This window comes from Herpailurus yagouaroundi, unplaced genomic scaffold (assembly GCF_014898765.1).
Source record: "Herpailurus yagouaroundi ecotype Mexico unplaced genomic scaffold, PumYag 190, whole genome shotgun sequence".
Lineage (NCBI taxonomy): Eukaryota > Metazoa > Chordata > Mammalia > Carnivora > Felidae > Herpailurus > Herpailurus yagouaroundi.
In genome coordinates, this window is record NW_024412421.1 from 9,077,215 (window position 1) to 9,091,999 (window position 14,785).

At 44.1% G+C, this 14,785-nt stretch overlaps 1 protein-coding gene across 1 annotated transcript in view; it reads left to right on the forward strand.

The window, feature by feature from the left end:
• LPCAT2 (lysophosphatidylcholine acyltransferase 2) overlaps positions 1–13,158 on the forward strand; it is a 55,454-nt gene extending 42,296 nt beyond the window's left edge. The window contains exons 11-12 of the mRNA XM_040498043.1: positions 5,347–5,445; positions 13,018–13,158. Of these exons, the coding sequence (XP_040353977.1) occupies positions 5,347–5,445; positions 13,018–13,041 (123 nt within the window). The 3' untranslated portion in view covers positions 13,042–13,158. The remainder of the gene's footprint in view (positions 1–5,346; positions 5,446–13,017) is intronic.
• Positions 13,159–14,785: the final 1,627 nt, after the last annotated feature.

Here is a 14,785-nt window from a genome sequence, read left to right on the forward strand (position 1 = left end):
GGGCGCCTGCGTGGCTCGGCTAAGCATCTGATTCTTGATTCCAGCTCAGGTCATGATCTCATGGTTTGTGGGACAGAGCCCCGAGTCAGGCTTTGCATTGACAGTGCAGAGCCTGCTTAGTATTCTCTCTCCCTCTTTCTGCCCCTCTCTTGCTCACTCTCTCTCTCTCTCTCTCTCAAACTAAATAAATCAATAAATGTTTTTTAAAAAGAGAAAAGAATACTCGGCGATTTTAAAAAAGCAAGTGAAATTGTACCATCTACACTTTTTAATTTCAAAATCTGCCTCTTGGTTTTGAAAAACATCTTTATCTTGATATAATCATTGGATTCTGTAACCTGTAACAACAGGAAAAAGAACTACACGCTCTGTACCTAAGGAAAGCAAACCTCTGAGAATGCTCAAAATGTATACATCATCTTAAATTTTTTTTTTTCAACGTTTATTTATTTTTGGGACAGAGAGAGACAGAGCATGAACGGGGGAGGGGCAGAGTGAGAGGGAGACACAGAATCGGAAACAGGCTCCAGGCTCTGAGCCATCAGCCCAGAGCCCGACGCGGGGCTCGAACTCACGGACCGCAAGATCGTGACCTGGCTGAAGTCGGACGCTTAACCGACTGCGCCACCCAGGCGCCCCTCAAAATGTATACATCATCTTAAAGGTCACTTAAAATATCTTTTGAGTAGTAGTGCTTGTGTTTTTAAAAACTGTTTTTGTAACTCAGAAATTCCATCAGTAATATTGCGCAACTAACCCATGGTGGGGCCTTAAAAAATATTCACAGATGCACTTGCAGGGTCCTGATATTTAACATGTTTATTGATCTTGAGGTGCTTTTAGAATCACTTCTTAAAAGTGTCTGCGTTTAATGCTAAGTGGATTAAAGCAATTTAATTCCTGGAGAATTGGTAATACAATTACATATGTGGGTAGAAATACGCTCTTACTAAGAATATTTGAGCCAACAGAATGCCTCTCCCCAGAATCCTCTGGGAAACTGAGAATTTACTGTATTTTAATAATAGAACTCCTTTGGATTTGTAGAGTATCTTCAAGGACTCAAGGCCTTTTTCTGTTGACTGCTGCATAGTAAGTTCTGTTTTTATGGAAGCATTTCTAAATTATTTTGATGGTATTGACGATCTCTCACCTTCAGGGGTGGTACCAATGATAACATACCAAAGAGAATATAGTCCTGTCCTTGGGGGTTTGCCATTTCAAAATGTATTCACACCCATATCCTTAAATGCTGCTGGACTTCAAATGTTGTTAAACATACCTGCTTCTGTAGAAATAAAAATGTTGAACGAATCCAACTATGAAAAGCTTTAGGGAACGGATACCTGAGAATCAGATGCAGGAAAATCACCATTTGTCCCTTCTGCAATTTTAAATGGGCCATGTTTGAACATGTGGTTTGGAACTTCCCGCTGGTCCTAGAAGCTAGTGTCGAGTGACAGTGGGACTGGCAGGGCGCTGGGGTGCCGTGAGGTCACAGTGACCGTCAGCCCTCACTTCCATGCTCTTCTGATCCTGCTGACCACCAGGGAAGGCACGGGGCCCACCATCTGGAGCTTCGTCCAGGCTTGGTCACCCCTTCTGTTTGCAGTGATTCAGCGCAAATCCGTGGTTCCTACTCGGGGCTGTCCTGGCCTCCAGATTAGGACAGATTACAGAGGGACTAGGGTCTCCTTCCAGAAAGCTGGTCTCCTCCTTCTAAATGTGGCCCTGAAATATTCTCAAGCCTAGATTTTTTTTAAGTGTCTAATTTTTCCAGAGAAGTTCAATAGGTTTTTAAAGAATTAACTCCACAGATCTGAGGGTTAATCTTTATCCCGGAACTGATTTGAAATTAAAAAATGAAAGGAGTGTCCCTCATCGTATACTTTTTTATTATTTGTTTTTTGAATCTATTTTATTAAACTACTTGCTTTAATTTGAATGATTCGGAACCCAGTTACCTAAATTTTAATTGTAGTTGATGATAATAGCAAGTTTTGTGATGTCAAGTGAAGCGGGATAGAGCCCCACGTCGGTGCAGAGCCTGCTTGGGATTCTCTCTCTGCCCCTCCCCTGCTCGCAATCTCTCTCTCTCTTTCTCTCTCAAAATAAAAAAATAAATAAATAAAATAAAAATAAATAAATATTTTTTAAAAAGAGAAAAGAATACTCAGTGATTTTTAAAAATCATGTGAAATTATGCCATGTACATTTTTAAACGTCAAAATCTCCCGTTTTTTTTATTAGTAAAAATGAATTTGTTTTTTTATTAGCAAAACTGAATTAGTCAAATGGATGATTTCTAAGATTCCTTCCAGTTCCAAGTCTTATTATTTTAAATTTGGAACCTTAACAATGTATCATTTTATTCATCCAATAATAAAACACCTAAGAATGATTTCCACACTGCTTTCCCCTCCTTACACTACTACGATGAAAATGTAACATATAATTTCTCATGTGTCTGATTAGCAAGGTCCGCTTTAACATCCTTTATCAAGGGTCTGCTTCTTTTTGTCAGCCAAGACCACTCCTGGAGAAGAGGTCCAGAACATTACCTTGTTTTGTGAATAGTGGTAATGTGAAGAGTCCTTTATATTTCTCTTTGTCCCTCCGAAGAATGAGTTCTAATACTTGACCTGTGTTTTACGTAGGGTTCGGTGGTAAAGATAAAAATTGGATGCCTCACAATAGAGAGACAACATAAATTTAAAAGCACAGGCCCAGGCACACAATCTATGACGTCTTCAGTGTCCACAGACCATTCTTCTGTACGTTCTCCCAAACTTCTATCCAAGGCCCTGTGTTGCTTCATCAAGAAAGCCACTTGCGGAATAAATGTGCCTAGATTGAATAATACATCTATGGTTTGGAGAGCTGCTCTGCTCGGCCTCTAAGGCTGATGAACAGCAGCTCTCCATGGTGCATAAGGAAGTAAACTGGTGCTGGCCCAAGAAGAAAATGATGTTACTTAAAACTCTACCGTCTCTAAAATTTCTGGTGTGATGAAAATGTCATAGATACTGATTGTGGCAGTGGTGGTTACCCTGGTGTATGCCTTTGTCAAAACACCTTAACTGCACATTTAAAATGGGTGCTTTTCAGCACTTTCGACGATAGCCAAATGACAGACAGAGCCTCAATGTCCATCAACTGACGAATGGATAAAGCAATTGTGGTTTATATACACAATGGAATATTATGTGGCAATGAGAAAGAATGAAATCTGGCCCTTTGTAGCCACATGGATGGAACTGGAGAGTGTGATGCTAAGTGAAATAAGTCAGACAGAGAAAGACAGATACCATATGTTTTCACTCATGTGTGCACCCTGAGAAACTTAACAGAAGACCATGGGGAGGGGAAGGAGAAAAAGAAAAAAGGTTAGAGAGGGAGGGAGCCAAACCATAAGAGACTCTTAAAAAGTGAGAACAAACTGAGGGTTGATGGGGGGGGGGGGGGTGGGGGGGGTGATGGGCATTGAGGAGGCACCTGTTGGGATGAGCACTGGGTGTTGTATGGAAACCCAGGTGACAATAAATTTCATATTAAAAAAAATATATAAAATGGGTGCTTTTCATCAAATGTAAATGATACATTTTCTTAAGTCAACTTTTTTTCAAACAAACTGATTCAAGAAAAGGAAGAAATCGCCTTTGTAGATAACCAGACAAAAATGGAAGTCAGAGGACCTGAGTTTTTGTCTCCGGAATAAACCGTGTTACTTAAGGGAAGTCTTGAAATATCTTTGTTTCTATTTTCTCTAATGGGAAAGGGAAGTTAAATTGCTTCTCCTCTTAGTTCCCACCCTGCAGTAAGATAAAGCAGCATGCGAAAAGTGACTCTTGATCCTTTGAGTCCTGGTTGCTTCCAGAAGCAGGCAAAAGCTGCAATTTTCTTTCCTAGAAAAATGCACACACACAAACTGCACACCGTTTCAGGGGCTTCACGGCCTCCCCTTTCCCCAAGCTCATCCGTGGAACCTCAGTGAAGAGCACTTACTTCAGTTCTATTTATTTATTTTTAAAGTTTTTACTTATTTATTTTTTAGAGAGAGAGAGAGCGTGCAAGGGGGAGAGGGAGAGAGAGAATCCCAAGCAGGTTCCACACTGTCGGCACGTAGCCCAACGTGGGGCTTGATCTCATGAACCGTGGGATCATGACCTGAGCTGAAATCCAGAGTCAGACGCTTCGCCATCTGAGCCACCAGGCGCTTTAGTTTTTCAAGTGAACTCAAAGTAGGTAAGAGTCAAGGAGAAAAAGCAGTATTGTTTCTAGTGCCTACCTATGTGCGCTAAGCACTGGAAATACAGTGCCGCACAGAGAAAGCAATCCTTGCCCTAGAGGACTTCCTGATGGTCGAAATGTAGATACTCGGCCACAGGTAAAGCTTACGCTCTTGGTGATGCCGAACACCATTTGTTCAAGTGCGAAGTACCACGCTAGCTCTATTGTTGCCGGTTCACACTTTATCTGGGAATTCATCACTTGAAGACTTTGTGCCGCCCAAGTGCTTCTAAGACCCTGGGGTTATAATCGCAGGGGCCTCTTTGCAGTTCTCGGAATCTCCTTCTCCCCACTTCGGCCTCAGCGTTCCTGTCTAGACGAGTAGTTCATGTGTAAGAAACAGCGCACTCAGTCCACCTGGCTTAGAATTATCCATGCCTTCTTTTGTATTGCCGTGCCACACCTCCTGAGGTACAGAGATACTAATATAGTAGCTAGATGCTTCAGAGTTCTGGATCTTCTGGGGCCTCACATCATCATGGGGCCATTGAAGTGGCTCAGATTTGCACACTTGCTTCTGGCTTATTGCAGACAAAGCCTGCAAGGAAGAAAGAATCTGTCTGCAATTGTTGCCTGAGTCTGCCCTTTCCTTTACTTCCCTTCCCTTCCCCTCCTCTCCTTTCCTTTCCCTTCCTTTCCTTTCCATTGTCTACACATAGAGAGTTGCTTAGTGACCTTGGTCACTCTCTAGTGACCTGTTGCTGTTGGCCATCATGGCGGGGCCACCACCAAGATTCTAGATCCTGCCTCGAAGAGGGGCTTCCATCAGGCCTTCGCTCAAGAACCCACACCAGGTGCCCCAGAGCCGCTCTACATGGCCTCAGTGATTAAATGTTTTTATTTCTTACTAAGCAGAAATATATTTTCCTTCCTTCTGAACTGGGAATGGGCAGGCCACTAGCCTGCTGTTCCCTCTCAGTAGGAACTTTTTTTCCAAGTAAGCTCAGCACGTGATGATGCCAAGCTGTGTGACATACCTGGAGTCCACCTTTGCCCTGTGATCAATGGTAATTCAACTGGTGGCTCTCCTAATTGATTTCTCCCCTCCTCTCACAGAACCATGATGGCAGCATTGACTTCCGAGAGTATGTGATTGGCCTGGCTGTCCTGTGTAACCCTGCCAACACGGAGGACATCATCCAAATGGCATTTAAGGTACTGTCAGCCCCGCTGAAAACATCTTCGTCTGCCTCGTGAACAAGTGTTGACTCTAAGTGCATTATGTGAAAACCAGTGAATCCATTACCTGAGTTTATAGATCTGCTGGGACGTGTACACAGGGGTAATGTGATTAAGACAATTGCCACTGAGACTAAAGAAACCACAAGCATCCGGTTAAGCAAAAAGGAAGTCTTTGGGAGAAGCTTAACTAAAAGCATCAAAATTGAAGAGCCGGTGAATTTAACAAATTCGCTTTAAAAATTCTTTCTTTCCAGCCTGTCCGTTTTGGAGCCCCGAAGTGCGGTGTATAAATAAACACCACCTGCCACTAGTCATCCTAATTCACCATCCGGAAAGTTCTCCTCTGTCCTCACATTTTCTCCTTCTGTGTGTCAGAGCTATTTTAAGTGCTGTTTTCCTGATGGAATTTATTTTATTGTGGGATGTCAGGTGAGCGTCATGCTAAATGTCCCAAGTTCCCCGCCCTGTGTGTTTTCCTGGGGTATCACGTGTACTTTCACAGCGATATGAGGGAAGGGGGGCGGGGCAGAGGAATAGCACGCATGGTCCCGTGCTCAGCAGAACCCGGTGGAGGTTTGAGCTGTGACGACCCCGACTCCCGTGTATCACCTGCATGCCCCCAAGAGGAGCTGGAAGAATACGTTCCCAAAGTGTTTTTCGTTTTTCTGAGATAAAAGGTGCTGCATCTACTGCGTATTTATGCAGGATGTTCCCTACCCGTTCTAAGGCTGTGTTGTCTGCTCTCAAGTAAAACAAAAACTTGATCTCCCTGCTTGCCTTGGTACCTAGCTGTGGGTATTGACTCATCCTTCAGCCGCGTGGAGGTCTCCCTGTTTCCACCCACCATGACCACCGAGGACCTTCCCTGTTCCTGCTCCTACTTCCCTCTCTTCCGGGTTTTCTGAGAAGAGCATCCCAAAAGGTTTTCTTTCCCCTCTATTGTCTAGAAAAGACTCTCTTCCTCCGAGAGTCCTTTCTCACGTTTTAGGGGCCACCAGGGCAAGCCTCAGGAATGTTCACGTGCTCTGTCATCGACGGCGAAGTCCCCAAGCCGGCTTTTTATCTCAGATTGGTTAAAACGGAGTTAACTGTTAGGCCTATAAAGAACCCAAGTGGTTGATGCTTAGCAGATGGTCAGAAGGCAAGGGCCAGAACTTTTTCCAACTTTAAAACGTTTGGCTTTTACAGACTTATTCATCATAAAACCTAAAATTATACACATAGCTAACTGATTCCAATTCAGATATTTCTGTTTCTGTTTTGGGACTGCATACATAATTGTAAGTTTAGCTGAGTAAATGGTCACTTTTGGTTCACCGATGAAAGACCCGGTAGAAAATTTGGCCCTCAATCACAGTAATTATTGTTTTTAAAGACGCCGTGAGATTTTTCTCTGGCCTAGACCTCGGTTTGGTACAGAGGCAGGCAAGGAGGACCTGAAACTATAATTAACTCTTTTTCCAGTAAGACAAGGGTCATGCTTTCCTGTGGTTATTTTTCAACCTCCTTTTCCAGGTGTGTTTGGTGTTTAAAGAAATATTTTGGCATACTTTTATGTTTCATTTAGTAGTATCCGTTTATACGTACGGGATCCAATCCTTTACTTGGGAAGCACTTCCCAGGTAACTCCCCGTCCTTGATCCCATTCCGTGACCACAGTGACCTTCAGGGGTAGAGTGTTAGCTAGCGTTCTCTAGCCCTGAGCAGACAGGCGTGGACTGTGGCTGCAAAAATCACCATATGGCCGGGGAGGGGGCTCAAGGGTGGTCTCAGAGGCAGCGACCCCAGAGGCCAGTTAGAATGAGCACCTCCAATTCTGTCCTCTGTCCTCAGTCGCGTTCCAGGGAGGGTCCAACTGGTCCTGCTGTAAAGAGCGTGTGCTTGCTGGAAAGACGGGGCATTTTGGCTCAGAGTCCCACCGTAGTCCATGCAGTGGGGAGATACCACTCCCCCTAAGGAAATCAGGGTGCTGAGCTCTCTACTGGAGTCCAGAGTGTGGGATTTACTCTGCAGCAGGGAGACTACTGGGAGCGATGAGTAGTTGAGGGAAATTGAACATTTCAGTGAGGGGCACAATCTGGAGTAGTGATGACAGAGGCCAGATGGAGAAGAAGTAAAGGCCCCCAGTACGGACACGTGAAGGGAACTGCCACAGAAGTGAGAGCCACCGAAGCACCAAATGTGACAGATGAGTTGCCGAGGATTGTTTAGGGATGGAAGGCCCGGGAAGGAAGCTGCGCTCCCGCTTGTGAGGAGCCGGGTGTGACGAGATCCTTGGCAGTTACTGCTGAGCCCGGGGCCACCCTTTGCAAAAACAAATGCTCATTCGCTTTTCACTTTGGTGCTGTTCTCCCTCCTACTGGGGCTGAGTCGCATGCTCTTCATTTCCGGTTCTCCAGCTCTCTGGCAGCTTCTTCCAAAGTACTTCCCCTCGTGCTGTCCCAGGGCTTTGCCTTACTGTGTGCGTTCCCTGCAGATAAGCTCCGACACACCCCTCGTCTCAGCTCTTTGCCGAATTCCCGGCTCAGGCCTCGCCACTGTCCTGAGCTGAGGCGCTTCATCTCCTCCCACTCAGGTTTTACGCCCCCAGGTCCAGCTCCTAGGTCTCGGGGGACCCCTGTTCTCCCGTTCTTGGTAGGGCACCCACTTCATCCCAGGTGCCCAGGCTAGAACACCCCCCGCCCACTCACACTCCTTCCCGTCCATCCCCGCGGGCCCCGATTGCCATGCCAGTCCTGCCCCTGCTTTCTTATAAATCCTGCCCCTTCCTGTCCTTCCCACTCCTCCCCCTCACACTCTTTTTTTTTTTTTTAAGTTTATTTATTTATTTTGAGAGAGAGAGCATGCGAGCATAAGTAGGGGAGGGGCAGAGAAAGAAGGAGAGAAAGAGAATCCCAAGCAGGCTCTGTGCTGTCCGTGCAGAGCCTGAGGCAAGGCTCCATCTCACGAACTGGGAGATCACGACCTGAGCCGAAATCGAGGGTCCGAGGCTTAACTGACCGACCGAGCCGCCCAGGCCCCCCTCCACGCCACACTTAATTGGCTCTCCCGCCTCTAGTCTTTCCAACCTTCTGACCCCAATCCATCCTCCTTGCTCTGAATTCACATATGATCACAGCACGTCCCCCCACTGTCATAATCCCACAGGGTTAGGTGAGGTGTCACACACCCATCATGGCGTGAGTCCTGCTTGTCCGTCAGTCTCCTGGTTCCAGCCCCCGACACTCACCTGCCAGTCCTTGTATGTTCCAGGAATATCCCTTTGTGCTCTGAGACCCACCTCACGTGTCACCTGGGTCAAGCTTCCCCTGACCTCTCCCGTAGGATTCATCTTGTTCTCCACAGGCCTCCCACGTCCTCTGTACTTACTGTTGTTGTCACCCCTGTTTTAATTCTGTCTCTTTCCATGCCCAAGCTACATGGGCAGCAGAGACCATTCTAACTTCACGTGCATCTCCCTTGCCCCTGGCACAATAACGGTTTGAATTATTAAAGATTTTCTGGGATTACGCCATCCCATTTCTGTTCGGCCGGCACTCATTCCTATATTTTATTTTCCTCTTCCTTCAGCTCTTTGATGTTGATGAAGACGGCTTCATCACAGAGGAAGAGTTTTCCACCATTTTGCAGGCCTCCCTTGGGGTGCCCGACCTGGATGTTTCCGGTCTCTTCAAGGAAATAGCCCAGGGGGATTCTGTTTCGTATGGTGAGTGGGCAGCTTGGTTTCTGCTTTAGTTTACCAGGAGCCATCCCTGACTACAGATGGACCCTCGGGCGGGAGGTCCCTCCACTAATTCTATTAACAGAAATAACGGTAATAATGATGTTGACAGTAATAATAACAGGGGTAGTGGTGTAAGAGTAGCTAATTACTGAGGGCTTAGATGCTAAAGCACTCTTCTAAACATTTTTAATAAGTCTTTATTTATTAGCAGGCCTATTTAGTCAGTACTCTTATTTTTTATTTTTTTATTTTTTTTAATGTTTATTTATTATTGAGAGAGACAGAGCATGAGCAGGGGACGGGCAGAGAGAGAGGAAGACACAGACTCCGAAGCAGGCTCCAGGCTGTGAGCCATCAGCACGGAGCCCGACGCGGGGCTCGAACTCACAGACCGCGAGATCATGACCCGAGCCGAAGTCAGACGTTCAACCGACTGAGCCACCCAGGCGCCCCTAATCAGTACTCTTAATTATTATTTGATTGCGATACATAACATTTAACTAAGTTACCTAAGGGCATCAGCTAGAGAATGTCAGAGCCAGGAATCAAAAGCCGCGACAGTCCGGTTTTAGAGCCTGCCCTCTGCCCTCCCCACCTTACCTGTCATCCGCTGCCCCTCCCGGAAGGGTCTTTTCCCTTCCACCGTCGCCGTGGCTGAGCCAAACTGAGCAAGTCAACTGAAGTGGGTGTAACCACAGTAGAGCAGTGGGGACTGAGGTGCCAACAAGGATAATAGCAGCTAAACCATCTATTGATGTTCACCGTCAGCAGCTTAGCTAAGCTTTCACACAGGCTTGTTTTCTCCCATCATGTTGATGGCACCGCTGTGAAGCTGGGACTTTCACGGCAGAAGAAGACCCTGTGGCCACACGGCAGGTCCATCCATCAGTGACCAAGCTTTCTCCAGATGGCTTGAGTCCACACATCAAAACAAGTCCCCTAGGGCTGAAGGATGGTCCGTCGGTTTCCGCCGTTATTTCCTGGTACAGTTGTTGAGAAACATCTGAGTGGAGAAGCCCAGGTGACTCCTTCCCTGGCTTGGCTCAGCTGTGCCATTCACGTCAGGCTGGCGTACCTCCCCCAGCCTCTCCTGCAGGCTGCAGGGGGATTCCTCCTGAGGGCCTCTTTCCTTATGGTGCAGAGTTTCAGCTTGTTAACTTTCATGGGATGGGGGAATTAGATCGCAAACTTCTTTTACTCTCTGTTTTTAATTACTATCATTCTGCCTGCCCTTCATTCTATGTTAGGTAATTAAATGCCTAGGGCACTTACTCTATTGAGAGGAAGGAAGGAAGGAAGGAAGGAAGGAAGGAAGGAAGGAAGGAAAGAAGGGAGGAAGGGAGGGAGGGAGGGAGGGAAGGTGGAAAAATGGGAAGTACATACTGAGATAAAATGTATGAGTCATAAACCCCCTGGGTACTAATTCTCTGACCATTTCCTTTCACAAGTAAGACTGCTTACTGAGTTCAGAACAACTCAGAACAACTATTTGGTTGCCAAATTCAGAACTACTATTTGGAGTAACTATTTCAGTGGCAGTTATACCAAAAATGATTTGTTAGGTAGTCATAACTTTGCCTGTCAATTTTAATAATTTTATCTGCTTTGTTTTTCGGTGTTTGGTCTTTTTCTTTTTTAGAATACACACCGTATCTCCCTTTCCCCGATATTATACCTGTTTCCTTTTTTTTGCAAAAATGTTTGGAAGCATTTAAGTATGATTTTATAAAAGAATAGCTATTGAAATGTATCAGAATGTGACCATTTAAATTATTTTCCTTCTCGGTTTTCCATTAGCCAAATTAATGCCCAAATTCCACGGATTAGCCAGTTCACAGTACTTCTTCTAGAAATGAGTTGCTTTTTAATGCCACTGACATCCCCAAAGAGGACAGAGACCTTGACTTTTTGAATAGAGCACAAGTCTTGAAAGACCTTGATTTCAGTAGATCAACTCTCCTGTTTACTTTCCGTAAAAGTCACTTAAGTCCCCTGTGCCTTCAACACTGAGACAGACTCCTGCAGATGAACCTTTATTTTGGATGTTAAAAGAGAACATTCAAAGAACATGTTAATAGCTTGCCTGATTCAGAAACATAAAGTGGTCTATTAGTGCAAAATAATGTTGCTGTTGCAAAGCATGATTTGGGCTCAGTCTGGTAGCTTTCTCATCACTGAGACCTATTTCTTTCTCCAGGAGTTGCGTGTTAGTCTAACATGCTGTGAAATAGACTCTGGGTTATCAGAGGATTTTTAAAAAAGAAATAGAACTAGAACATGGGGTTAAAAATCCTTTTATTTGGATAGCTAGCTGATTCAAAGTCTAGGCTCCTTTTGCTGTGTAAACTCAATAAAGTTCTCTCCATCCAAACAGAAGAGGATAGAGGGGCTTCAGAATTGAGGGTGGCATTATACTTCAGAAACATCAGGTTATCGGAGGCTTGACATGCAAACTCTGATGGTTAACTTAGTTAGCCTTCTAAACCTCTACCTCAGTTCGTAAATCCAAGACCCCAAAGATAGAAAGAGGCCCACGACTCAGAGATCTCATGATAGGATGATTATATATTGTACCTTCTACTTGTCTTTATTGATCATAAGTCGGGGCTCAGCTTCTCAAGACTGTGAATTTGTATACCAGAATTGAAGGTTAAAATCGTTTGGAAAGCCAGTAAGAAAAAGTCATGAGCAATAGCATTTTTAAGCATTTTTTTATTATAAAAAATAACAGCAATAGAGAATGAAAACATAAACATAGAGCATCACAAGCTTTTGTAAAGTGAACACTTATGTTACCAATGTTCAGGTCAAGAAATAGAGCTTTTCGGGGAGCCTGGGTGACTCAGTCAGCTGAGAGTCTTATTTTTGGCTCAGGTGACGATCTCACACAGTTCAGGTGTTCAAGCACCGCATGGGGCTCTGCGCTGTCAGTTGGGGAATCTCTCTCTCCCTGTCTCTCTGCCCCTCCTCCCTTCTCTCTCTCTCTCTGAAAATAAATAAGTAAACTTAAAAAAAGAAAAAGAAATAGAGCTTTTCAGGAAACCCTTGTGCACCCCTTCCCAGGGACAACCCCTTTCTCTCTCCTAAAGCGGGCATGACGGACCTGACTTTAAAAGTCCAACATGGGGTTTGTTCTCACGAACCATGAGATCATGACCTGAGCCAAAATCACGAGTGAGACGCTCAACGGACTGAGCCACCCACGTGTGCCTAGCGAACCTGACGTTCAAAGGACTCTCTACCTCGCTTTACTTGTTAGCATCTCACCACAAAGTACCATCGTTAAATATCATGTGTTAGCTTTGGCCGAGTTTTTGAACTTCATATAATGGACTCATACGAATATGCATTCTTGTGTATCTGGCTGTTTTCATTCAACGTTATGGCTTTAAGATCCGACCACATGACTACAACACAGCTGTTTGTTCATCTTCTCTGCCGTAGAGCTGCTCTGTTCCATGAAAATGCTACGCATCCCCATGTCTGCTGCCGACAGACTCGGGTCGTTGGCACTGTCACCCGTCATAACTAAGGTCGCTGTGAACAGTCTTATTCATGTCTCCCAGAACAAACACACCATGCACAAATTTCTCTAGGTTATAGACTTCGGAAGAGAATCGACAGGTCACGACGTATGTACATCCTCGACTCTACTAAATGATGGAAAAACTGTCTTCCAAAGTGGCTGTATGATTCCTAAGAGTCGAGTAATGGGAGTTTGCAATGATCCTATCGTTAAGGTCCTATATTAATCGGCATCGTGCCAAAAGAAGACGCGTCTCTATTTACGGGGTTTTTTTTTTTTTTTTTCTCTCTTCTAGAGGAATTTAAAAGTTTTGCCCTAAAGCATCCACAATATGCGAAGATATTTACAACCTACTTAGACCTCCAGACGTGCCATGTGTTTTCATTACCAAAAGAAGCCCAGGCAGCTCCCTTGATCGCCAGCAATAAAGTCAGTCCCGAAAATCACAACGAGAGCACCTCAGACAAAAAGGATGATTAAAAGCAAGTATTCACAAGGAAAGTCATTTACTTGAAGTTGTAAAGGCATTTATTGATAGCATTTTCAGTGTGACTTTTGAGTAATGATGATGTTTAAAATGGAAAGCTTTTTTGAAATAAAAATGATAGATTTTTTTATTAAAAGGCTTTTATTCTTATACGTATATGAAGTAATATACGTATGAAGGGAATATGTATATTCCCTTTCTTTTATGTTGTGCTGTGCTGGTTGGTTTACTGGTGATAAATACGTTTTTATGGATTTCCCAGCTTAATTTGCATATGCAAATGAATGCAACGGTCTCACTTATTTACTGATGAGTGCTAATCAACACTGTAAAAAGTCTTAAAGAGGGTGAACACTTTTTAAACCTACTTCACTCTAAAGAAATGAAGTAATATTGTTATCTCGAATCCTTTCCCGTTCTGGAAATGAGTGACAAGTCTAAGGAACATTGTGGAATTTCATGCCGTTAACTTCACAGATGCATTATTTCTATTTCCAATTCAGTTTCTTGGATCACTGAACTTGCTGGATTGGAAGGGAGGGAGAGCTTCGTTAATTCAGTGAGCCTTCTTAAAACTCATATTCTCTCTCTTGCACCTTTATGGAAGATTTCCTTAATCGCCTGCTAAGGAAATTATACCATTTTGCATGACCTGCAGTTTAGAACCTTGTTTTAAAGACCCAGGCTACGGCCAAAGGCCAAGAGGGAATTGCCTTATTGCAGGTAACCTTAATTACCTGCTGAGAAAATGAATCATTTGCCACAGGGTCTAGTTTGAGTTGCATAGTTCAGAATGTAGGGCTTGCCCACTAAATGAGTCAGATCTGCCTTCTTATATAGTATTAGAGTTGACATATTTTACAATCCAAGTGGGATGGTAAGCGTCCTCACAAATTTTACAGCTTGTCTGAGATGTCTACAGGGAAAACACAAAGGGTTCCAAAATATCGAAAGTTAGGGAATCTGAAAACCTACTTTATTAGTGTAAAGAATTTAACCCCCATGCGGGAATCTGGCCGTGACATCTTTCCTTTAGGTTAGGCAGCAACTTCCTTCAAGTGCCATTTTGATTGGATGTCATGCATCGTACATATGGTTAATATCACCTGTGTTTGAAATTTCGAACGAAGACCCAGTTACTATAATGTACAAAAATAGTTGGCTCACTTCTGAATTGTGTCTTTGAATCCAGTCTCTTTGTTTGGGCTGTGTTTCCAAATATATTGGCGATTTACCCCCGAACTCATTTTTTAATGCCATTATTGAAGTTGGAAAGCCTCACGAGAGGTGGGTGATCATTTCAAGCCGGTTTTACACATGAAGCAGTTGGTGCTCTAAGTGAATGAGTACATTCAGAGCATCGCTTCCTGAAATGTTTTATACTTAAGCACGTATGATCGTTTGCTTTTTCATATGCCTTAAAGCTGTTTAGACAAAGTATTGAATGAGCTGGAAAGCATTGCTTAATTAGAAAAGTATCTGTCCCGAATAGTGTCTGAGTGTGCGATAGAATGCACGTACTACTCAGGTACCACGATTGCTGTTTATCATAGAAAGGCTGCATGTTACTCCTATT